The sequence below is a fragment of the Pundamilia nyererei genome, unplaced genomic scaffold (assembly GCF_000239375.1).
Source record: "Pundamilia nyererei isolate P.nyererei 1_Seehausen unplaced genomic scaffold, PunNye1.0 scaffold00061, whole genome shotgun sequence".
NCBI lineage: Eukaryota > Metazoa > Chordata > Actinopteri > Cichliformes > Cichlidae > Pundamilia > Pundamilia nyererei.
Window position 1 is genome coordinate 1,860,906 of NW_005187462.1, and position 22,949 is coordinate 1,883,854.

The window sequence follows — 22,949 nt, forward strand, 5'->3', positions numbered from 1 at the left end:
AGCCTATACAGCTTGGAGTAAGACAACATGCATGAAGAGGATGATGTGGACAAAATACTCATTTGCCTAATAATTCTGCACTCCCTGTAATACTGAAATGAGGAAATGGAGGAGCAGTCACGGAAACTGTCAGTGTTAAAACAGACAAACTGTCAGCACTGACCTGACAGCCGCTGCGTCCGGGACCTTCAGCAGGCTGATAGTCACTTTACCACCTTCCTCCACATCTATATGGTGTTGAGCTGGTTTCACCGTCAGAAGGTCCGGAGCCGTTCGGATGGAGACCTGCTGCTGGAGGCCGCCAGCACTATTCCCTCGGCTCATTAGCACAAACGAATAATCAGTGTCTGGCTGCAGCTGTGTGATCAGCTTCCTTTTCAGGTTGCCTTGAACCTCCACACTCTGCTGGTTGTACAGAATCTACAGCAGGATGGAGTTATAGAGGTTAATGTACACCTTGCACTACTGTAATAATTAACACTGTGATGTCTGTCACCAATATCCAGCTCTCTGTTTTACCCAAAACAACCAGTTTTCTGCCTGCATGAAAGAGAGCGCTGAGCTTACCTTGACAGGCACTTGAGATTTGTATGTTTCTGGCACTTCCCAGGTCAGCAGGACCGAGGTCTTTGTCACAGCCTTCACACCAAAGTTCTTGGTAAACACTGAGGGAAGATCTGGATGATTATTAGGTGGTTAATTTGATTGTGAATATGACTGAGATGATTCAGTGCTGATGAGGAGGTGCAAGAAACGCAAGACAGTTACGGGGAACACTACCAGATAGATCTCGGCACAGTTTTTATGATTTTACTCTATAAAAGCACAAACAGGTGTTTGGCAATAACAAACGACCAAAAACTGCTGTTTCTCTAATGTCCACTTAAGCCTGCCACTACATTTTTATACAACTCACTTGTTTCATTTGTATTAAGGATAAACTGTACATTATCAGTGGCATGAAAACGTTTACATGTGTGCAGCTGACAGATGTCTGCTCGATTAATGCCAGCTTGCAGTTTTGATAACTTTAATTGGAATTTTAATGCAATTATCTGAAAAACAATATTGCTTGCTGTGCATGTAATTGTACTAACAGTCAAGAAAGCTTGTGCTCCAATTAGTGACTTATGCTAATCAGCAGGTAACTACATGATGCACCAACAGAATCCAGGCTTATGCCTCATATCCAAATATTATCGAATAACTATCATAGCAGTGAGCCAAGATGACATGACACACATGGACTATGTAGGAAACTGTAAACAAACATAAATGATATAAATATAAATGAGTTTTTTCATATTTAAAATTCCTCGCGTGCGTTAGTGACACTTGTCAATATCATAACCAGCTTCATGAGGTTTTCATCTCAAAAGGTTTCCAATGAAAAGATCATTGTAATAAATAACACACAGGACTTAAGTGTATGTTTAACTGTTTCCAGATGGTATGCTATAATGAGGTCTAACTCAGTGAACTAAGGGGATTTAATAGTGTGAGACTCACACACACTCACAGGAACTAGCTGCTTGCTTCCTGCATCAAATATGGCCAGAAAGTCCTTGTTTAACATCTCTAGAGAAGAATCCTACAGGGCTGCAGTTTGCAAATGCCAGCTAGAGGCAATGGTTATTAAATAAATAAAAACTCTCCAAGTTGTCAGTGGAGTAAAGTCACTTGTGACTCTACTTACTGTCTAAACTCGTTTTAATTTTCACTTTGAATCTTACAAAGTTACTCTAGTAAAACCCAGGAATAAAGGGTAGAAACTGAACATAATTTGTTTCCCTGATGAAGTTCTGCTACGTTTCTTTGAGTTATGTAGCGGACAGAACTAAATAATACTGGGACTAGCCTCACCCTCCTTTCAGTTTCATCTTGTTCTCAAGTTATTGCATTCACACGATTTTCAGAAACTTGCTCTGACTTTGAGGTCGAGATCACTGAGATTTTTAGTAGCTGCACCTAAGCCTGTGGTTCTCACCTGGCATGGAGGTGGACATGGTCCTGCTCTGGATGCTGGGGCTGATAGGTCCTCCGCCCTTGCTGCTGAAAGCTTGGACTCTTATGTCATAGGTTGTGTCAGGCTGCAAACCGTAGACGGTGAGCTGTGTATCTGTGGTAACGTTGGTGCTGTTGTTCGGGCTGTTAATGTCTCGGTACATCACCACATACTTCACAATCTTCCCATTTCTTTCAGCCAGAGGAGGCGGGTCCCAGGCCAGTTTGGTGGAAGTTGCAGTAAGGCCGACCACGCTCAGGTTTTGCGGGTAGCTGCTGGGAATGTCCTCAGGGGTGCTGATCTCTTTTACATACTCCTCCCCGTTCCCTGCTCTGTTTTTGGCACACAGTTTGAAGATGTACACGGCACCCTTGTGGAGGCCGGTGACTGTGAAATGATCATCTGTCTTCTTGAAGTGTTTAATGGTGAAAGCTTCCTCCTCTGCTCTCTTGTACTGCAGCTGGTATCCCATGTGCTCCCCAACCATTTCTTTAGGGGGCTGCCACTGGATTAGAGCGGTGTTCCCGATGGTGGTGCTGATCATCATAGTGGGCTTTCCAGGAACTGCGATGCAGGAAACATTTGTAAATATTCAGCACTAAAAGACACATTTAGATATGATCTAGCTTATTTTCTTAGCTGGTTGGAAGGTATAGGACCTGTTTTTGAGATTATCATAAAGGCCACACTACTTTTTATTATCAGAAGAACAAAGACTGTTATTCAGACTAGCTTTTGAGTCTAAAAAGCTCTTTCAACCTGTGTTTTTGTGTGTGTGTGTGGGGCGGGGTTCCTAATGACCAGCAGGGGGCAACTCTTCTGGCTCCAAAAGAAGTCAAAGTTGCAAAGACGTCTGTTTGCAAAATTCATTTTTCTGATGTGTAAAGTATGGTGGAGTGAAACAGACAAAGTAAGGAATGCTTTTCAGAGGGGCTTTGTGTGCAGTGCTGTTGGACTCTTAGTACAATCTGCTCATTGCTAATGACATCTGGTTTAACCTGTTAGCAGTCGGACGTACCGCCCACGGTACATTGGATGGTTTAGGGGACTAATTGTAAATTTGTAGGACTGCTAAGGGGTTAAAAAACAAGACCTGCTTCTCAGTATACTTGGGTTTACTTTTGTTCTTGTGAAATATCATCTGTCAATTCCAACTCAAAGAAGTCGAGTATGCTACAAATGCCTCTGTGTGTACTTGCCCCGCCCGTTCTATCGAGGATGTAATGAGTGTTGACTTGTGTTGACTTGGGGCAGCCAAGTATTCTAGAGTACATTTTGAGGAAAACTCAAAAGCAACAGTGTGAGCACCCAAAGTTGTGAGTTAAGTTTAGAAATGTTACTGTTTCTGTGACAAAAAGCAAGATTTCAAGATCTTTTATATAAGAATGCAGCTGTTTGCCTATTTGCAAAACCGTGTAAGAAGCTCTTTCAGGATGATACCGAGCTAAACGTAAAATGGAGCCAACATTAGCTCATATTATCAGACAAACAGAAAAAATCAGACTACGCAGGACTAAAAAAAACTCCTGAAAGGTATTAAATGGAGACATATTAGAAAACAAGCAGGAATGTGATCAAGATATGGCCTCAGATTTGTTGTATTAGTTGTATGCAACACACACACCTGCTCCTGTGGTGGTGGCCACCTTGGCCTTGCTGCGAGCTCCGTCACCCTTGGTAGTATATGCAGCCACAGTCACAGAATAGGTTGTTTCTGGGAGCAGACCTGCTATAAAGGCCTCCTGCTCAGCACAGAGACACGGGGAAGAAAAGAGGAGGAGGAAGAGAAACGGAGACAAAGATGAAGAGAGGATGGAAAAAACAGACGAAAGGGCAACAAAATTCAAGTTGAGACAACAGCTTCAGTTCAATTGGCAGAAAATTTAGTGCACTGAGCGACTGAAGCACACAACACATGCATCAGCTTCACATTTCCACCACTCAAGGTATTCTGACATTTCCACACCACCCAAACACCAACCTGTTCACAACACTCCAGTATACCATCACTGCACATCAGCACCGAGTGCTACAAAAGGCTTTTGGAAACGAAGGTTCTTCAGAGATTGTTCCCCGTTTGATTATCTGTTTTTCTTTTATTTCTATTATTCTTTAACTGGTAACTGCACAGATGCAGATTATGGACGTTGAATCCAGAATCCCGATCTTCTCTTTGAAGAAACAAGTCATGAGAAGATAATGAAAACATACCTGCTGTTTGTCCAGTTAGATAATTCAAACTAGAACATAAAACCATTTTGTTAGTAGGTCCACCTAACCAGTGAGTGACAGCAATAAAAGAACGAGGCAGTCAATGAGCACAACAACAGGGACAAGCGATGGTCTCCTGGCTGATTACTCAGTGACCACCAACCACCATCAACCTCCGGCTTTCTAGCGATCTGATACGACAGCGTTATTTCTTGGTGTCCGATCCTGCATCAAGGAGCCAAAGCCAAAAGACACCCTGCATATAAAAGCAAAACACAGATGGCGTCTGACAAAAGTGCGCTACGTAACACGATGCTGATGCTGCACTGCTCAGCCTGTTCATCTCACACCATACTCAGACTTGAAGATGCTGACGCTCAACCCAGCTGCAAAGCCCCACATCACATACAGAAGGTCACCTTCTGTCAAAGCCAACAAAACCATATCATTTACAAAAAGCAAGGGTGCGACTGTGTGGTTCAAATCACAGACAACGAAAACATCCCCTGAAAATGTGGAGGACTTAGTGCCAAGGACCTGAACACAGCTCTCACTTTGTTTTACGAGGATCTGATGCCTTCCAGTAATCTACCCACAGAACATAAGCCTTCTCCAAGTATACAAAGCAGTCACTGTCAGCAACATTAAACTCAAATGTGTTTTATGATAAAGACCTCTCAAAGAAACTTGTCTCAGGAGAATCTCTGCCATGCACATTAGGCTACATGTTCGAACGTGCTCGTCCAGCCGCGTTAATATAGCCACATGTACGGCCTGTCAACTGCCGCGAGTCCATTAAGAGGCACGAAAAAGGTCCACTTTTCTCAGATAGCAGAGGACTGCTTTCTACTCCTGAGTGCTGAGTGGAGCAGAGCTGCAGAGATGAAGGAGCGTGTGATGAGAGAAAAATGGCAGCAGGAAAGTGGTGTAGCTGCGAGTGTGTGCGGGGGTTGATAGTTCCAGTAAAGAATGCCCAGTGGGTTCCATTTTGCCCATCATGACCGTGCCTCTGCCTACAGCCCAGGGGCTGCTGAGCCACGGAGATGTCACTGCAAATTAGCAAAGCGCTGCCAAAGGAAAAGGGGGGATGTTCCAGAAACAACCACCACTCTAATTATTATTCTGTGGCAGGCAGTTTAATATCTACCACTGGATATTTAAAAGGGGTGTCTTCTGCTAATTTAAGAGCAGAGACGTACAAAACTGAATTCAGCCGGGGCGTAAAGAGTTAAGATGTTTCCCTCCTTCCTGTGTTCTCTGCAGGGCAAAGAAGGTGAAAGATGAGAGAGAAATGCGACTCATGTGAAGCTACTGAAGTCCTCTAAAAGCCTCATTATTTTAATCTGCTGCTATTCCTTTCCACTTTTGTTGCCAGAGATTTTCTTGCTTTTGAAATGGGGAGAAAAAAAATCAAATTGGTCTTTCATCTGTCTTTCAAACGCAGTGCGAGCAGGAGTCTGCAGGGATGAATTCCCAGGGACTGAACAGATGATACGCTTTACATTAAGACATGAGACATCTCTGCTATGAGGGGAACGTCTGCTTTAACGGGAGCCAATCAATCGGCAGTGACTTCCTGTGTGTCAGACATCAAACGCTGCTGTCCTCCACCTCCTTGTCTTTTCAACCTCCATCACCAGTGGGGGAGATTCCACTAATGTTGGGAACAAATCCACTACAAAAGCGCATTAGCAGTTCGCACACTGCGCGGATTCTTCCTCACATGAAGAGGGAAGGACACTTGTGCCTGATATTTCAGTGGATGCTGGAGACCCTTCAACAACACCCACAGTCAGCATGTTACATTTAGGAATTTGATCAATTTGATGCTTTAGATGGCAGCTAGGGAAGCTGGGCTAACAGTCTGCAAGCTTGTTAGCCATGGCTCTGGAAGCATACAGCTAGACCTTTGTTCAAGGGCTGGGCTTCCTTACCCAATTTAAACTGGACATATTCCTCTTTGTTCTAGCAGTGGATGCTCATTAGACATGGCCAAAGTTTCCAATAAGGACATTTGTACAAGTAATCGCTGTGAGATAAAAGGTCAGGCTTCACACGGCTTTTTTTTTCTGTGTGTTGTCAAAGAGAGAGATCTCTTATGTGGTCATCAAGACGCTCTACTGCTCAAACCTTATGCAGCCAAACAGAAGAATGTGGGCTTAGAGTTGGGGGGGGACAGACACAAGAACTAAAATTTGAAGCTGGGAATGAAAGTCCCTTCAAGCAATAGCCTTTCTGGCCACTCTCCGTTTAAGTATTGTGTAGGTTGCATTATTTATTACCCACAGTTTTCTGTCTCCAGCACATTTATCCGTCCACTATCATTAGCCACCTGTGCTGGACTGACGTATTGAACCGTTGCAGAGGGAAACTTGTGCTCAACAGTAAATGCACAAAGTATTTCTTTTGCTGGAGCATTATAAGGTGTTCGTGTTGGGGTTTAATCTCTTAGAGAAACGACTCTGGGTTAATTGTGTAGAGTTTGAAAGGAGTTGTTCCTCGAAATAACTGACCCATTTAAATAAAACAGGCACAGCTTACTGAATAAATAAAATATGAAGTCGAAATAATTAAAACGTTTTAGAGACTTCTTTTTTGGTTTCAATCCAGTTAAAGGGAAAACTCATGCGCTATGAAAAATTTAATGAGTGTTTCAGCTTTGCTCTTCATTACAACAGAAATTGGAAGGATGGGTCTGAAATGAGTGTTCCCCCGTGGACAGTGCCTCTCAGGGGCAGATGTGGCGAGTGGCTCTTTCCACTGTGCAGAACTATGGATGGCAGGGTCATCTGAACGACTCGTCTTCACAGTTTAACACGGTTTGGCTCTGTGTGATGTCAGCAGAGAGGACATCATATCTCTCATCTCAGACGCACAGCTCTGGCCCGACGGTCCCTCATTCTGGTCAAAGCTTCTATTTATGAGGGCTGTTAAGATATTCATTGTGTGTACTCATGTTGTACAGTGTTTAACTGCATTATGGTTACTGTGGTTTAACAGAGACAGTATTTTAGTTGCCACCACAAGGAGGCACTGTTTCATTGTAAGAGCACGGATGCTGCGTCATCACGCCCCTAAGAAAAAAAAAAAAAGTATACCACAACGAAAATGGCACCCATGAGAAAAGTTTTGCCGCATGTTGATGAGGATTCCCAAAATATTAAGGACATTTTTGCCTCCGTCGTCATTTTCCTTCGAGTTGATCGCTGTCGATGCTGCAATACTCAACAAGGGCCAATCAAGAAGAAAGCTGGCTTAAAGGCACGATAGTCTTAAAAGTACATTTTGTAATTACTCTGTGAAGCTCTGAACCAGAGCTTTCATCGCTCGGTGGCATTTTACCATTTGGTAGTTAAATATGTTTAGAAATGTGCTGCTATAGTTTTCTTTTTAATCCTCCCAACATTTCCTCAACAGCTGCTTTTTCCCCTGATATTGTAAATAAAAATGTGTTGATTCCTACAAAACAAAGCTTACAGTGACTTGAAGCGCCAACATGTGGTAGAAATTGGTATTACACAAAAGTGCTGCCTGGCCCTACAATAATACTGCATAGTTATTATTGTAGGCTTTTACTATACAAATAAAGTTGAACTGAATTAAAATGAAATTGAATACATATTTTAGATTTGCAGTGGTTCTTTCTGCACATTCTGTTGACTGTTCATAATTCTGATATGCTTGAAATTGTTTTTAATTTGAGTTTACCTGTAAAGTATTAGCAGAGAAGTAAGTACATGCTGGCAGGTAACACTAAGCAACCAATGCACTGTTTCCACAAGCGCATGCAGTCATGGCTTTTCGTTTAAATCCAAGAACCATATTTTATAAAGGTAAAAAAAACAAAGAAACAATACAAACACATAACCACAAAGAAAAAGAAGCAGAACCACCGACTGTTGTTTTCACCCTGTTATTAATAAATGTATGTCATCAATAATGTACAGGTCCACAGAAAGCAGCCGGCGTGTTCTTAAATGTGAACTTTATTTTCCTTTGCAGTCTGTGCTTGTGGAGAGCTCCACTGTAATAACTGAGCATTTAATAAGTACTTAATAGTGAACAGTAGCAATGAAGTTGAAACCTAAATTAGTTTTGTCCCAAAAAGGATCTAAAAGAATCTAAAAGGTTGCTCAATGCCGGGTTACACCGAGCCTGCTTTTGAAGAACTTCCTTCAGTTTATTGTCCATTAATTCTACTTCATTAGAAACTCACTAACAAGCTGTTAGCTCATCAATATGATGTAATATTATGAAAGGAAGCATCAACGCCGTGAAGAATAAGTGATGTCACTGTTTAGTCAGAGCACAGATGCAATACATCTGACTGTGCCTACAGTCATTTACAGTGAGTCACCAGAGCACAGGCAAGGTGCACGACTGAGAATGCAATCAAAACACATTTTCCACTTTCCCAAACTAACCACAAGAGGCTGAAAATATTTATTTCAGACAGCAGCTATTGCAGAAACAGTGTCTGCTGATTCTAGTCTCTAGTATTGTGTAGTATCAGACCTTTGTCATTTATAAAAACAATTCTACATGATTTTTCAAATTGCAAAAATCAGTTACCTGCAAACGGTCTTTAAATTTCTCTCTGTCTCAGCTTCTAACAGGTTTGGACAAGAATAGATGCACAAATGTTGATGACCTCGCTTCTTGCATGAGAAATGACGCAATAGGAGCCACAAAACAGCAGCGTGTTGTGTATGCACTGATTTGATGTGTCTGCCTAGTGCAAATAAGACAATCTTACACAGACTGTAAGTGAGGTCAAAGCGTGAACACATAGCCCACAGAGCACACACCACAGAACAAAATATGTAAAAAAAATCCATTTACAGCAGTACAAACTGAGCCCCAACTCCCTGTAATCCTTCATCAATAAGCCCCGTGCCTTGCACTACAGGTAGACACAAACATCTAGTTTACTCTTGAACTATGGGACTCTGTGTCTGCTGCACCGGTGCACAGACTTACAGCACTATTGTGATGGGCACTGCAGAGAAGGAATGGAGCAGAGAGCTGGAAGGGAAGCACTGTACTTTTCATGCTCACAAACAAAAGCAGTATGCACTGATGTCTCTGTGGATTTGGATTGCAGAATAAACCAACAGCAGCTGCATTCAAGTAGAATAAATAAGCAGACACTCTTTATTGGATGGAAGGTAGCATAAAGCAGACGTCTGCGTTACACAGATTCCACATTCAATAAAATAACAATGTGATGTGAGGCAGCAGGAGACACTGAGCACTTGTTTGACAATTACTGCTGCAGAGTCTAGAATGTGATGTATGTGTGTTCAGTAACAGTATGTCAGCTAAACAGAGATCCCTTTGCTGGCTCAGAAAACCAACAGTGAAACCACGAGCCCGACTTTACTTGCAGAATAAAGTCAACAGAGTATTTACAGCTGCATTCCTTCAAAGACTGGGAGGCTGTGATTCAAGAAACACACCAAAAAGACACCCACACCAAACATGTACGTGCACGCACACACATACAAACACACACTGTGAGCAGCTGCCACAGGTGCCACCCTGGTTTTCACCAACACATCTGTAAAGGCTGTGAAGGTTTACGCCACCGTCTGCCAGTCTCCTCTCTGACTGTCAACTTATTAAATTAAGATTTGAAAATAGTCTCAAATTTTAAATCGTTACACATTTGTGATCATTTGTTTTAAATTATGAACAAAGGCAGTTCTCAGACTCTTGTTAGATTGGTTTTCCCTCTTGTGGATAAGAATTTGTTTGTTTTTTCAATATGCACATGTGACCTTTGGTCACTTTCACTAACCCTACACTTTTCACCACATTGACACTATATATGGTTTCGATTTGGAGTCCTCTAATATGGCCGTACGAGGTTGGGTTGAATTAAACCTATTAGCCTAATTAGCAAAATGCTGTCTGCATCTGTTGTGCAATTCTACAACATACTGATATCTGTGCAATAAATACACAGCCTTGCATTGGCATTATATAAAAATGTATTGCGATCACTCGAACACCTAAATAACTAAACTGAAAAGCAGAGATCTAAGATATCTTGCTTACATCAGGTATAACTGAGAAAATGTTACTACTTGGTTTTGTAGCTGCCGAGCGCCATCAGGCTTCTTCTTCTTTAGACTGCTGACTGAAGAGAAAGGTAGGTGGAAAATAATTGTGTTAGTACCCACACAGAGATCATGGGATGCTGTGACAGAAAACACACTCGCCATAACCCCTGTCCACACAACACACACTGTGACTACTCACGCAGTCCGCTGAGTCTTCATGAGTCCACTGATGAAAAACAGGGAGCGCAGCCAGAAAAGCAGAATGTTTGTTCAGATCAGCAGGAACACTACAGTGATCAGGGACTGAAGGAGGAACAGGTGCCACTTTAAACTTCATGTGGAAATGGAGGTAATGTGTGAATAATGAGTGCTCTCCTCTGTAGTGCCGACTCATGAGGGGAGTCTGGCCCAGGCTCATGAGGGGCTCCAATTTAAGAAGAAGGGCGATAACGAAAACTCGTGTTTGCCTGCAAAGAGCTCGATTCGCTCAGGCAGCACATTCAGAGCCGCTGACTCACCTGCCAGATAAACCCAGTTTCCTCAACTTGGGGATGTGAATCACACACTGAGGCGTGCTCTAGGTTTGCTCTATTAAGTGCCTGATTTCATTCATTGTTGTCTTTGTTGCCTAGATGAATATTTATGGTGCTTTTCCAAAAAGAAACATAAATTTAATGAAATAATCAGTTTCTAGTGAGTTACTATGGTTTTTCCTGGATTTTACAGATATAGATGTATTCAGAAAAATAACTAAGATATGCAAAGCTTTTTTCAGCCATCGTTTACTTAACATTGATGGTTCTTCATCAATGTTATGGATCATTTAAAACCAGGTCAGTTTCATTTTAATATCAGACACAGCCATAGAACAAAATCACTTGCCATTATGCATTATGTACATTATCTGATAGTAAATCTAGAGGCAGGTAATATTTTTACATTTTTTTAACAAAGGGGCTATTGACCATTTTGATGAAGAAGTTATGGGAATGCATCCATGCACACTTTAGTAAACAGATCAAGTAGACAGCTGTAGATTGTGTTGCAGGTTTACATAGAACTCAGAGGAAAGACTTCTCGAAACAGCTGCAAACAAAAACCTACTTATAGATCCCCTAAATGTTCATTCAAAACTCTGAATATTTCCATTACTTGTGATTTTGTTAATCGCAAATGGTTCTCGTGTTAGTTACCACAGACGTTTCGGATTTTTCCATTTTTAATGTCTATTTCAAATGACTATTTTAACAGTCATCCAGAGTTTCTGGAAAGTTACTATAAATGTTTTTCTAGTTTTACATCACAACCAGATTTGACTAAAAATCTGGAAACGTTGCGGTCTGAGAGCAAAGAGCTCTATGAAACTAGGAGGTCTTTAAAACATGACAAGAAGTTCTTTCCGTTGTAACACTGTGACATGAAAACATGGATGTTTACGTCTGAAGCTTGTGTGCAGTGATGGACAAACGTTTTGGCAGTGGCACCATAGCCCAGGTAAGTTTTTATTATTTGCCAATAGAACATTTTGACACTTATGAAATCACTGTGACTGTTCTTCATTTTATCACAGAAACAACAACAACAAAAAAGAAAATACTGCCCGTGCTCCCTCTCAGCCTCCGAGCAGATACACACATCAAACTCCTGTGTCACCACATTAACAAACTTGGGTCTCTATGCCACCCGCCCGGCCACCTGCTGCCCAGCAGGACCCCCGTCAGCTTTTTATTGCTGAGAGCTAAAAAACTAAGTTAAAAACTGAAGCGACAAAGTGTATGAAAAAAACAACTTTATGCCATTGACAAGTCTCTAGCCACAAATGTGCTGAAATCAACTGAGGCTCACATTTTCACTCACACTGTTACTAATATTAGAATTATTATTATTTTTGAAGCATTTTGTGTTGAATTGAAAGGAATAGAAAATAGAAAAATCTCCCGCTTGTGTTCTTTGTGCCACTGGATTGTGTTTCATGGTCAATAACTGATGAATCTGCACAAGAACCAACTAAACAACACCATGGGGATGGAAACTAGATGTTGCTTGAAAAAATTCAAAAACCTGCAGCACTACATCCATAGCCTGAACCAACTGTATCAGCAGTAAAACCGCATTGTTATTCCATCTGAACAATGCAGGCACCATAAACATAAGCTATGAGACAGACAATAGGGAGAAGGATTTAAATAATTTTATGTCTTGTATTGCTGGCATCTCCTCATGCTTAGTATTCTGCGCCATAAAAAAAGACTCATCTACACTTTAGATGTCATAGCTTTTCCCCGAGGTTGTGCTCAGAGCAGAGACAGAGATGAAAACGTGTAGATGGAGACGCTGATGAGGAGACAGAAAGGATAAAGTCAAGATTAGAATTTGGTACTGATGTAAAGTTAAATTACATTTCACCTGCACATTCTGTTTTTGGGTGGTCTGTCTGTGTTTTCTTCTTCATTAATCATTTATGAAAGCAGAATAACGCCACTGCTGCACTCTGAACTGGCCTATCCGACAGTGGAGCATACAGAGGTGACTGCACAGTCGTGCAATTCGATCCTTAAGCCTTAAAGAAAACATGACCAATCAGCAATAACAGTGCTGACTAGGGATGGGTACTGGTATCCGGTGCCATGATAGCACTGGTTCTGACATAAACGGTAGTAACCAGACCGAAAAGCAGCGCAAAAGTCTGGCTGTACTTCACAGCAAAAGATGCAAACTCAGCAGCAACAAGTGCTTTAAGCTGATACTGTGATACTGTCAAAGGAGGTAACTCCTCAAATCTGATGAAACACCTGGCGACGCATAGCGTTTTGTTAAAAGCCCAGAAATGCACCGTATTTGATAGCTTGCTGCGAGACCTCACACCGAGCACATCTACTGCGGGTGCGGTGCCTGTTATCGACCCGGAGTTAGCAACATCCCCCAAAAACCCGAAGAGGAGAGTCCTGGCCCCTAGCCCTGCCAGTGTAGCAGAAATGATGAGGATGATGATGCAGCAGCAGCCGTTCTTCTCTGCGTGAGTAGCTTCATGTTGTTCGAGTGTAATTTACGTTGAGTAGGCTAACCACGTTATTACATTAATGCATGTAAGGTGAACTAGCAAACATCATCATAGCTACATGCGGCTGTCTTCTTGTTTGATGGCAGATACTCCCTTCACCCTGGACAAAAAGGCTAAAATGACCAAAGAAAAAGTGGAAAACAGCTGAACATGAGAGGTTTTTGGACAAAGTTTGTGTTCTCCGTTCTTTAAGCATCAGTTCGAGCACCATTTAAGCACCGGCACCGTTTCAAAAGTACCGGTTTGGCACCGGTATCGGATAAAACCTAAACGATACCCATCCCTAGTGCTGACCTGTAAAATTCTGAACTTTCAACTGTTTTTAAAGAGTTTGCTTTCTACACACTATACAGCATGTCTTACCTGTGAATCTAAAACAAACTTAACCCAGTGCCGGGCCAATAGGCCACTCTCTTAATCTTTAGATTTGACATCCTAATATTCAATATTCACAACTGAACACAAGTTTCTTCAATAAAAACATGTGACTTTGAGTTAATCAGAGGAACTGATGAGCATACTGATGGAACACAGCATATATGGAAAAAGACTGAGAACATGGACTTGATGGAAATCCCATCAATCCCAAAGGGAGCAATAAGATCCTTCAAGCTCCAGACAGACCAGCAGATGCTGGACATCCAACTGGGCATCAGGCCAGATTTACCAAAACACACAATATGTGAATATAACCCACACATTGTGCTGATAGGTGTGGTTAGTTTTATGGTTGTTTTCTGAGCGTTGCGCTGTTTTCTAAACACAGTTCATTTAAATATGACATGCTCAATCTTCCCATTGAGCCTTGCAATTAAGTCCAAGCTAAGAATAATTTATTAACAGGATAGGGGCAGCTTCTTAATTGTAATCAGACAAGCATATAAATATAGGTTAGATGTAGGCCTACAGTGGCAGTCTGGCAGAAAGGGTTGCTCTAATGAAAACAGGCTCAGTGTAGGACTGTAAACCTCCAGCATTGTTGCATTAAGACAACTTGCACCCTTTCAAGGGATAAAACAAACCAAATGTGCCTGACTGACAAAGGTTTAAACTTAAAAAACCTTCTACACTCTGGTGGTGTTGACATCACCACAGTTTTCTAAGCTATCTTTGTTTTGAGACAAATTAATCAATAAAAGAAATTGCAGATTTCATCGGGGAGATTTGCGCGTGGGCGCATCTATGATCTATAGCCCACTTACTGTCAAAGTGCATGCAGCTGAATTTGTGCAGGTCCACCACTACAAACAGTCATGTGTTACATCACAGTCCGTGAGATCGTGACGAAAATGCTGTGCGCTGTCCATGGTCCTGAAATTATAATACTTCAAGTATTTTAATATTTCCCTGTTTATCTGAGTGTAGTAAACTGTTACTAAGGAAACACGTGTTTTTAAAGTTTGGTGACATTAATATAAGTCAATGCTGTCATCCATCCCTTCTCTATCTTTTAGCCATTTCACTGTGAACCTCACCTGTCCAGGCTGGAAAAATCGTGTCACAGAAGACACACCTCTTTTTTTAAATCAAGAGGTGCAAGAAGTTTTGTTGCAGCTGGTTCGAGGTCATCTGTGAGCTCACTGGTTATTTATGTTTTCAATCTTCTTCTGGCATCCGTTTTCTCCTGTTCTCTCCATTTTATTATGCATTTGGATAAACTCTGCCAAAAGACCCAGCAGAGCAATATCTCAGATCCAGACCACATCAGCTGACCGCTCTGCTGATTTCTTTCTCTACATCCAGTTTAAGTCTATTTAAGCTGTTTCAGGTTTTACTTGCAAGTCGATTTGCAACACACCTGCACTCAAGCCCCTCGTTTCCATGAGGTCTCTTAGGCTGCGTTCACACTGCAGGTGAAAGTGCATCAAATCCGATATCTTTGACCCTGTGCGACCCATCTATCCGATCATGGTCTGACAGTGTGAACGGCCCAAATCCGATATTTTCAAATCCGATCTGGGTCACTTTCGTATGTGGTGCTGAATCTGATGTTTCAGAAAGCGACTGCTGTTTGATGGTCATGTCGCATTAAATCTGTCTTTAACGTCACCGACACAAGACAGACGCCAATTATCAGCGCCGGAGAAGTGAATTTGTAAGGTTGCATTTAAATCACAATCTGTTCCTACAGCTAACAAACTAAATGCTAAAAGTCTGATTGTCACATGGAAATGAAACTACATGCTGAGAGGAGAAAACAAACAAACAAACTGAAGCCAAGTGTAGAACACAAAGCTTTGAGCAAGATCCCACCACCAACCCTCTAACCTTTTGGCTTTGCACATCTTTAAAACTCATAGCAACCACTAAAGAGAAGCTGGATCATCGAAGGACCAGGAGAGAAAAACAAAACTCTCTGTGTATAACAGAGAGCTGCAGGAAGGATTTAACAAAATTGTTACTTGTGGGGTTTTTTCTTGATATTCTCCAAAAAGCGACACAAACAAATCCTGATTTCCTTTTGATTCAAAACCTGAGTTCATGTAAAGAGTGGAAAACAATTTGCTATTTTTCAGAATGCACTTTTGGATTCCCTTGTGAAAGCCATGGGTACTGACCTACAAATTTTAATGAAACCTTATTAAAAAAGCTGACTCCTACACAAGCCGTTTGGGTATGTCCCACTGGGGAGACTCTAGAGATGATGTCTCTGAGTTAGCTTGATACTCCCTAAAAATAATGCTGTGATGAGGAAGGTTGGGCATCTCTGTTTGGACTGCTACTCCGACAGCACAGACGGCTACACATGGACAGAAAGACACATGGATGAAAAAGATTGCTGGCTCACGAAGGCCATCGGGACATTAATGACATTTTGCATGTGAATGTCTGCTTCAACAACTTGATTCAGAGGAACTGGGCATTGTGCTGAACAACCTGCTGAGTACCCAAAAATAAAGGACAAAGAGCTTCGCTTCCTCAGCTTCTTAGAAGAAATAAATAAAAGCCGATATCATAAACAATGTAAGCTGTTAACGATGGGGTGAAAATTACATCCATTCCCTGGCCAGAGTGCAACCCGAGCTCTAAATCACAGCAACATCCACTAAATAAAGCAGCTCGAAGTGGCCTCAGCATAGAGTAGCTCTCATTTCTTCATACAGTAACTGATGCATTACTGTATTCTACGCCGTGATATATCACTGGCTCTGTCAGTGAACTCATGATGGCTGGTTTCACAGCTATACTATATTTTAAAGCGCCTTGCTGGTCTACGGGTGGAGACGCTTTCTTCTCTCTGAAATAATCAGAATCCTTAGACACGGGTTTGAATAAGGGACAGTGGTGATGAGTCTACCTAGATACACCGAGTATCATTTTTCGAGTCTTCTTTAGTCTTTATAACATAAATTCTGTGCCTGCTTCCTTTGAGGGTTTTAATGGGAGTATCTTAATCTCTACATGTCCACAATAATCTGAGCACACCTCTTCACAGGCTTGCAGTCAGGTACTTGAGCAAAACAGAGGCAGGCAGCCGAGTATTACAGCAGACAAACACAGCATGCTGGCCATCCTCGCTCAACGGCAAATGATTTTATAGCTGTTCCAGCCACAGCCCCACGTGCAGTGTTGTGAATAGTTGCCTGTCACAGAGAGGTGAGAGACCTGCTTGGGTTTAAATATAATACATACTGGATGGCATTCAGCTGCATATGTGACAGGTGAAAGTGAGAGAAGTGGAACTACTGCTTGCTTTGTCACATCCTGTTATGTTATTCTCAGGTTGAGGACCTAGTTTCAGGACACAAAAGGGAAAAAAGTTTCCCTCAAACCACAAATCATTCGTTTTAGTGACACATAAAAACACAAGGAACCAGTTCACTCCTCAAAAGTGAGTAAATAATGTCAAACTGTAAAAGTAATCTACAAGCAAAAGCAGAGACGAGAAAGAATCTCTATAAAACCACATGTAAGAAAACCGGAGGAAGCAAAAAAAGCCGGAGATACACAAAGAACGCTGTTACTAAAAAAAGACCAGTTAGCAAGTGGCTAAAACACTAACACACCTACAAACACACCAGACAGCAGGCACATCTGGGCCCCGGCTACTCGTTTTGGCCCTTTGGGCTCAGTTACAGGTGTTCTGGGGGCCAGAAAAGACCCAAATGAACTGGGTCACAACACATCTGACATCCGTCCCATATCATGTGGCCCTGGAGTCAGACTGAAGAAGCCAGACTCACCTTGAGCCAACATCATCAATCAAGGTGAAACAGAGCCAACAGAAAGCAGCAGGTGTGGGCCACAACTGGGCCAAACCCCGAAACTGTCAGACAGCTGATGACAGAAATGTGAGCGCAGAGCTTCTGAAGCTGTTCAACCATCTGACATGTTGGATCATCTCAATCATTTTCACAAGCAAACATTCACTGTGCTGTAAACAGAACCAGAGGCGTGTTCTTTGTAGTCACATCTATTTTTGAACATATCAAAGTCATTTAATCTGAGAGTGTTAATATAAAGACTGACTGACATTATGTGAGACTGTTTCCCAGTAATAATGTAAAACCATATTAATATCTTTAACACACAACGCCGTTAATGCTCTCATGTCTGTGTTTGCACCCTCACACCAGAGTGAAATGATCACACTTACAGATAAGGAGGCATCTCATAGGAGGCTGCGAAGTGTGCTACCCATGGTTTATTAAAAGTCTTGTCTGATGTTATTTCATTCCACTTACATTTCATTTCACTGTAAATCAACATTTGCATCATTACCATCAAAAAAAAGAAAAGAAGGAAAAAAAACAAAGAAAGGTGAAATGCATCTGTGATGATCATCGAACTCTGATGGAAATGATGAATAGAACAAGATCGCTGCAATAAAAAAAGAAATTATATTAAAAATTCCTTTACATAATATCCCTGTGGAAATGTAACCTCATCATCTGCTGCATTTGTATATGATTAAGTTACATTTCTCACAACACGCCTAGAGGGAGCAGCTGTGCAGTGTGTTTATTAGATGATCAGTTATTTTGACAGGTGTCAGCGAACAGTTCAACAGCTCAACAGCTCAAACTGGGAATCAAAAGGTCTTCCAAGATCAGTCAAATTCTTTTTCCCCGTGCTGTCCGCTTCATTGCATCTTGTAAAATGGAGAAAAATAAAAGTGCCATTGCTTGCTAACTGCGGTACTGTTAGCCAGCAGCACAATCTGGAAAGGTAGAAGAGTCAGCTTCATCCTCTAATGTACCTGTCAGTCTGCTGAAAACCAGTTACACTGATTGCAGGCAGCCCAGATAAGCTTTTCTCCTGCAAGAAGCAACAACATTTCCAAAGGTATTTCCAAGTTAGATGTGATGATCACTGCAGTGTGTACTGGCTCTCCCACTGGAGGAATCTGTTTTGCCCTGACAGAATAATGCTGTGGAAATGCATATCTTGCTCAAAGGCTTGAAGAAACATGAAGGATGTTTGATGCAGCCATTAGAAGTTAAAACATGTGATTAACAAAAGTTTCTGGTTCCTTTTGCCTATAAGGCCAATATTTGACTGGTACAACCACAACGTTAACACCACCCGAGTAATACTGTGGCTACAACAGGAGAGTTTAATGTTGTGTCTGATAATAATATAATAGCGTCCTGTCAACTGTCCCCGGGTGTCTGACACCAGGATGTTGGCAGTGGATCCTTTGGGTCCTGATAGGTAAGACCTCCATTAATCAAGCTTGTTTCAGACCTTTTTTCAAAGCAGACGTTTTGACATGAAATGGTTGGTAAACACAGGTGCTGCTAATCACATTAATTAAAGCACTGTGGATACTCCACACAGAACTATAAATCAAACTTCACTCTATGCACTTCAACATGTCAACATGGTCAAAGGAGACTGCAATTAAAAGACCATGTTTAAGTGCTGTTATTGCTATAATGAACAAAGTGTTTGTCACAATACTGTGGGATGAAGACAGACTCCCGCACCATCGTTTCAGTTGGGGTCACTTCACAAAGCCCGATCCCGTCAGTCTCATCAAACCGCGCTGACTAACCGTCAGTGCGACGATACATCAGAGTTTGGTTGGAGCTCACGGTGCAGACAGATAAATGAAGTTGCCATTTAGTTGTTGAATGGTGGCTGGAGGAGGTGGGACGCTGTTCACAGCAGGCTACAAGGACCCAGCGCAGCCTTTTAAAGAAAAAATAGCTCCATTCTTTCTGCCAGTTTCCCAAGGGGGTCATTAAATTTCCATCTTATCTTATTATTATCACCTAAACTGTCCTCTCGCCTTTCTTTAGCGCTCCTTCTAATTTGCAGTGATGGCAACCAATAGACTGACAAAGACAGATGAGATAGTGAGGGAAAGTGAACTGATAAGAACTCTGGAAACATCTCCTCCCACGTTCTCTGCAAAGCTGCACATTCTAGCTGACGTCACGTCCTCGCGTGCTAATGAGTTTGCAGAAGTGCACAAATCTGATTAGCTGCATACAAATATTGGGATTTATTGGTGTTGCAACCAACGTTTAAACTTAATGTTTACTGAGAAAACATGTCCCCCGGTTGTTTTTATTGACCTGTATTTATGTTTTGAACACTGACAGTATGAAAGACTGACCGGATTTCCTGGTTTGAAAAACACAGGTGCATTTGTTTGAACAGGCACCGAGGGGCCGTCCTCTGGTTGTATAGAAGTCTGTGATGCTGAGGAAACTAATGTGTGTAATCCATTTTTAACTTACCTCAATAGTTTTACTTTGATTTCTTTTTTCCACTTCTGTGTCTGTCATGCTTCATTTCTTAATTTTGATCTGATCATCTGCAGATGATATAGTCAGGTAACTGTAGTAATACTGTCAAAGGCCTGGGCTACTGGTTTTCTTCTTAAATCAGCTTTTTCAGTCACTATGTGATCACACATCACACTGCATTCAATCATCAGTTATCGTTAGTCTCTGGCTGTCTTCCACGGTCTCTTTGTTGTCCTGTCTTCCTCCCATTAGCCCCAACTGGTCGAGGCAGAGGAGCCTCTCCCCGAGTCTGGTTCTTCCACTTCCTGTTAAAAGGGAGTTCTTGCTTTCCGCTGTTGCCAAGTGTTTGCACCTTCACCTTCAACCCATGAAGTGGGCTTTGTCTGCCTTTAAGAGGAAAAATCTCATGCATTGTTTCAGGAATCCTTAGAACATATCAAACAATAGAATTAAATAATCGATATGTCTGAAATCAGCTGTCTGCCTGTCACTAGGTAATGCAGCCATCTTTTTAGACTTAATGTAAATTGTTTTAAATGGTCTAATTTCACACGGGTCGCTTGATGGCACACTAACGCTTGTGTGAAAGACACTGGATGCTTATACTTCATGTGACCGTGAAGGCAGATGGTGAAAACAAAAACATTGTCTTTGGTTGAGTCTGGGTTTGTTTTCTCTGAGTACAACATGCAGAGATGAGCCACAGAGAGGTTGCCATGTCTTATCAAATCAGCCGATGCTCACGCTTCACAGCCATCAGTGCTGAGAGGGATAAGAGGCTCCTTCAAGCGTTCTTCAGCCATCCAAAAATACGCCTCACTGAGATCTTAAAAGCCGTGAGCCTGCCAGCAGAACAGCAACAGAGATGGAGGGAGTTGAGTCTAAAGCAAACAGCAGAGGCTTCAGAAGGCCAGGACAGAGAATGAGCAGCCAATTAAGGCTTTGGTCCTGCCTCTAAGCTGCCATAATTTGGCATGACTGAACTTATTTTGTCAGTAAGGTCTTTTTTGTGACAAAATAGTCGTCTGTACTGACTGTTGGCAGGCCGAGCCTCAGTGGAACAACTGAGGGATTTAAGGCTGCTTCGCTGGAGACAACACACAGCTCAGCACTCACAGCCGAGCTCGGAGACTTTCAAAAACACTGCTGTTTAGTTTCTGCTTACTGAAGTCACAGATGTAAACTGTTAACAGACTGTGTCACCTCGTCAGCAGCACTGAGGACTGGTGTCCAAGGACAAGGACACATGGGCTGTAAATCCAGCTGTACCGAAGCAGCTGGGATGGAGCTGGTTCTGCTGGCACAGAAATCTCAGCCCGCTGAAGTAACTCGCAGCACAACAGAGAAGAAATCCATTCATCATAGAGAGTGTGATGTCGATACAGTCATAAACTCTCTGCTGGGCAGTGTACTACATCAGAAATGCACGCTGAAGCGTTCTGTGAGCAACCAACTGCACCACAGTGAAAGTCATCCAGGAGATGTCATCTGAAAATATGTGTTGTTATTGCCATATTTAAATTATAGCAGCGGCTGAGTAACACGTCCGTGGATGTTTATCAGGAATCAACACACAGAGCAGTGATTTATGCTGCAGGGGCAGCTTTCTGCAAAACTACTTTTCCAGCTCTCTTTTGTCTGTTTCAGTCAGTCCCTCACAAACACGACCCAGTGATACCCAAAGTCCGTTCATCCATCCCCCTGTGCTATTATATATCAGTTCTACAAAATCTTTTCTTTTGAACACATTTTAGTCTCTGAATTCTTGCCGCTCGGGCAGAGAGACGACGGCTTCTGCAGACTACTCTTTAGCTGTTGGGCTGGTTTGTTTTGGACACCGTAGTGCTCTGTGGCAGCCGGTGGTGTGGTGAGCCGAGGCGACAGAATGTCAAATCGAAATATTTAACATTATAACAAACGCACAGCAACTGGTTAAATAACAGCAGTGTTAACTTTGCAGCTGAGATGAGCACAGCGGGTGGAGGGGATACACTTTATTGACACACAATGGTGTGGTGTGGTCATCTAGAGTACACCATCACTTGTGACGACACTTCATATGTGGAGTGAGATTTCTAACAGCACTACAGAATGGCTCAGTCCAGTGGCTGAGTGGACAGTTTCAATACAGCTTCGATGTACGACTTTCATGTTACAGTGCATCTGGACTGTATCTTAGAAACAAAGCATCAATATGTATCAGACTTTTGCAATGACGTTTTTCATGCACACAGACAAGTATCGACTATTTTGTTTTGTTAAACAAATAAAAGACTTTAAATGTATCTGCTGCTCTTTCTGCTAAAAAATCTGAACTGTAAGAAAGTGTCTTTGTGTTCATAGTAACCATACGTTGTTGTTTTTTCACTCTTCTCTTGATGGAGAACTTTTAAAATTTCATTTTGGTCAAATATAAAACAACTCTTATACACAAACTTTCTCTTGACACAAAGAAGGAGAAATGGTCAGCGAGTGCTCGCGGTTATTCAGCATAGAAATGTTTGCTGGAAACCTGGTTGTTAAAAGGTTATTAAGGGTTATATAATTTATTATATTTAAACCGAACTTGAAATAACCCTCTGTATTTCACTCAGAATAGCTTGAACTGTTGTTATGATGCAACACAATAGACTGACTTCTTGGAAAGTTGGTAAAAAACAACAAGAAATGGCACACAAAAGTCCAAATGAAGGGTCGCAGCGAGTTATGCCCCTGACTGTGTGTGTGTGCACGTGTGTGTGTGTGTGTAGTGCGGAGGGTCACTCCACACACCGCGTGTTGATTCTCATCAGCATCACTGATGCCAGGGGGAGAGACTAAACTTATCACAGATGAGGCTTGAAGACAGTTCCTTAAAGAGAAGTGTGTGTGTGTGTGTGTGTGTGTGTGTGTGTGTGTGTGTGTGTGTG

The 22,949-nt window shown here is 42.0% G+C and overlaps 1 protein-coding gene across 3 annotated transcripts in view; it reads right to left on the bottom strand.

Moving 5' to 3' along the window:
* LOC102195698 (protein tyrosine phosphatase receptor type F) overlaps positions 1–22,949 on the bottom strand; it is a 149,226-nt gene that overhangs the window by 69,821 nt on the left and 56,456 nt on the right. For all 3 annotated transcript variants that reach the window (XM_013911352.1, XM_013911354.1, XM_013911353.1), the window contains 4 exons: positions 3,630–3,747; positions 1,988–2,569; positions 568–677; positions 164–420 (listed from right to left, as the gene is read on the bottom strand). In XM_013911352.1, coding sequence (XP_013766806.1) covers positions 164–420; positions 568–677; positions 1,988–2,569; positions 3,630–3,747 — 1,067 coding nt within the window. The remainder of the gene's footprint in view (positions 1–163; positions 421–567; positions 678–1,987; positions 2,570–3,629; positions 3,748–22,949) is intronic.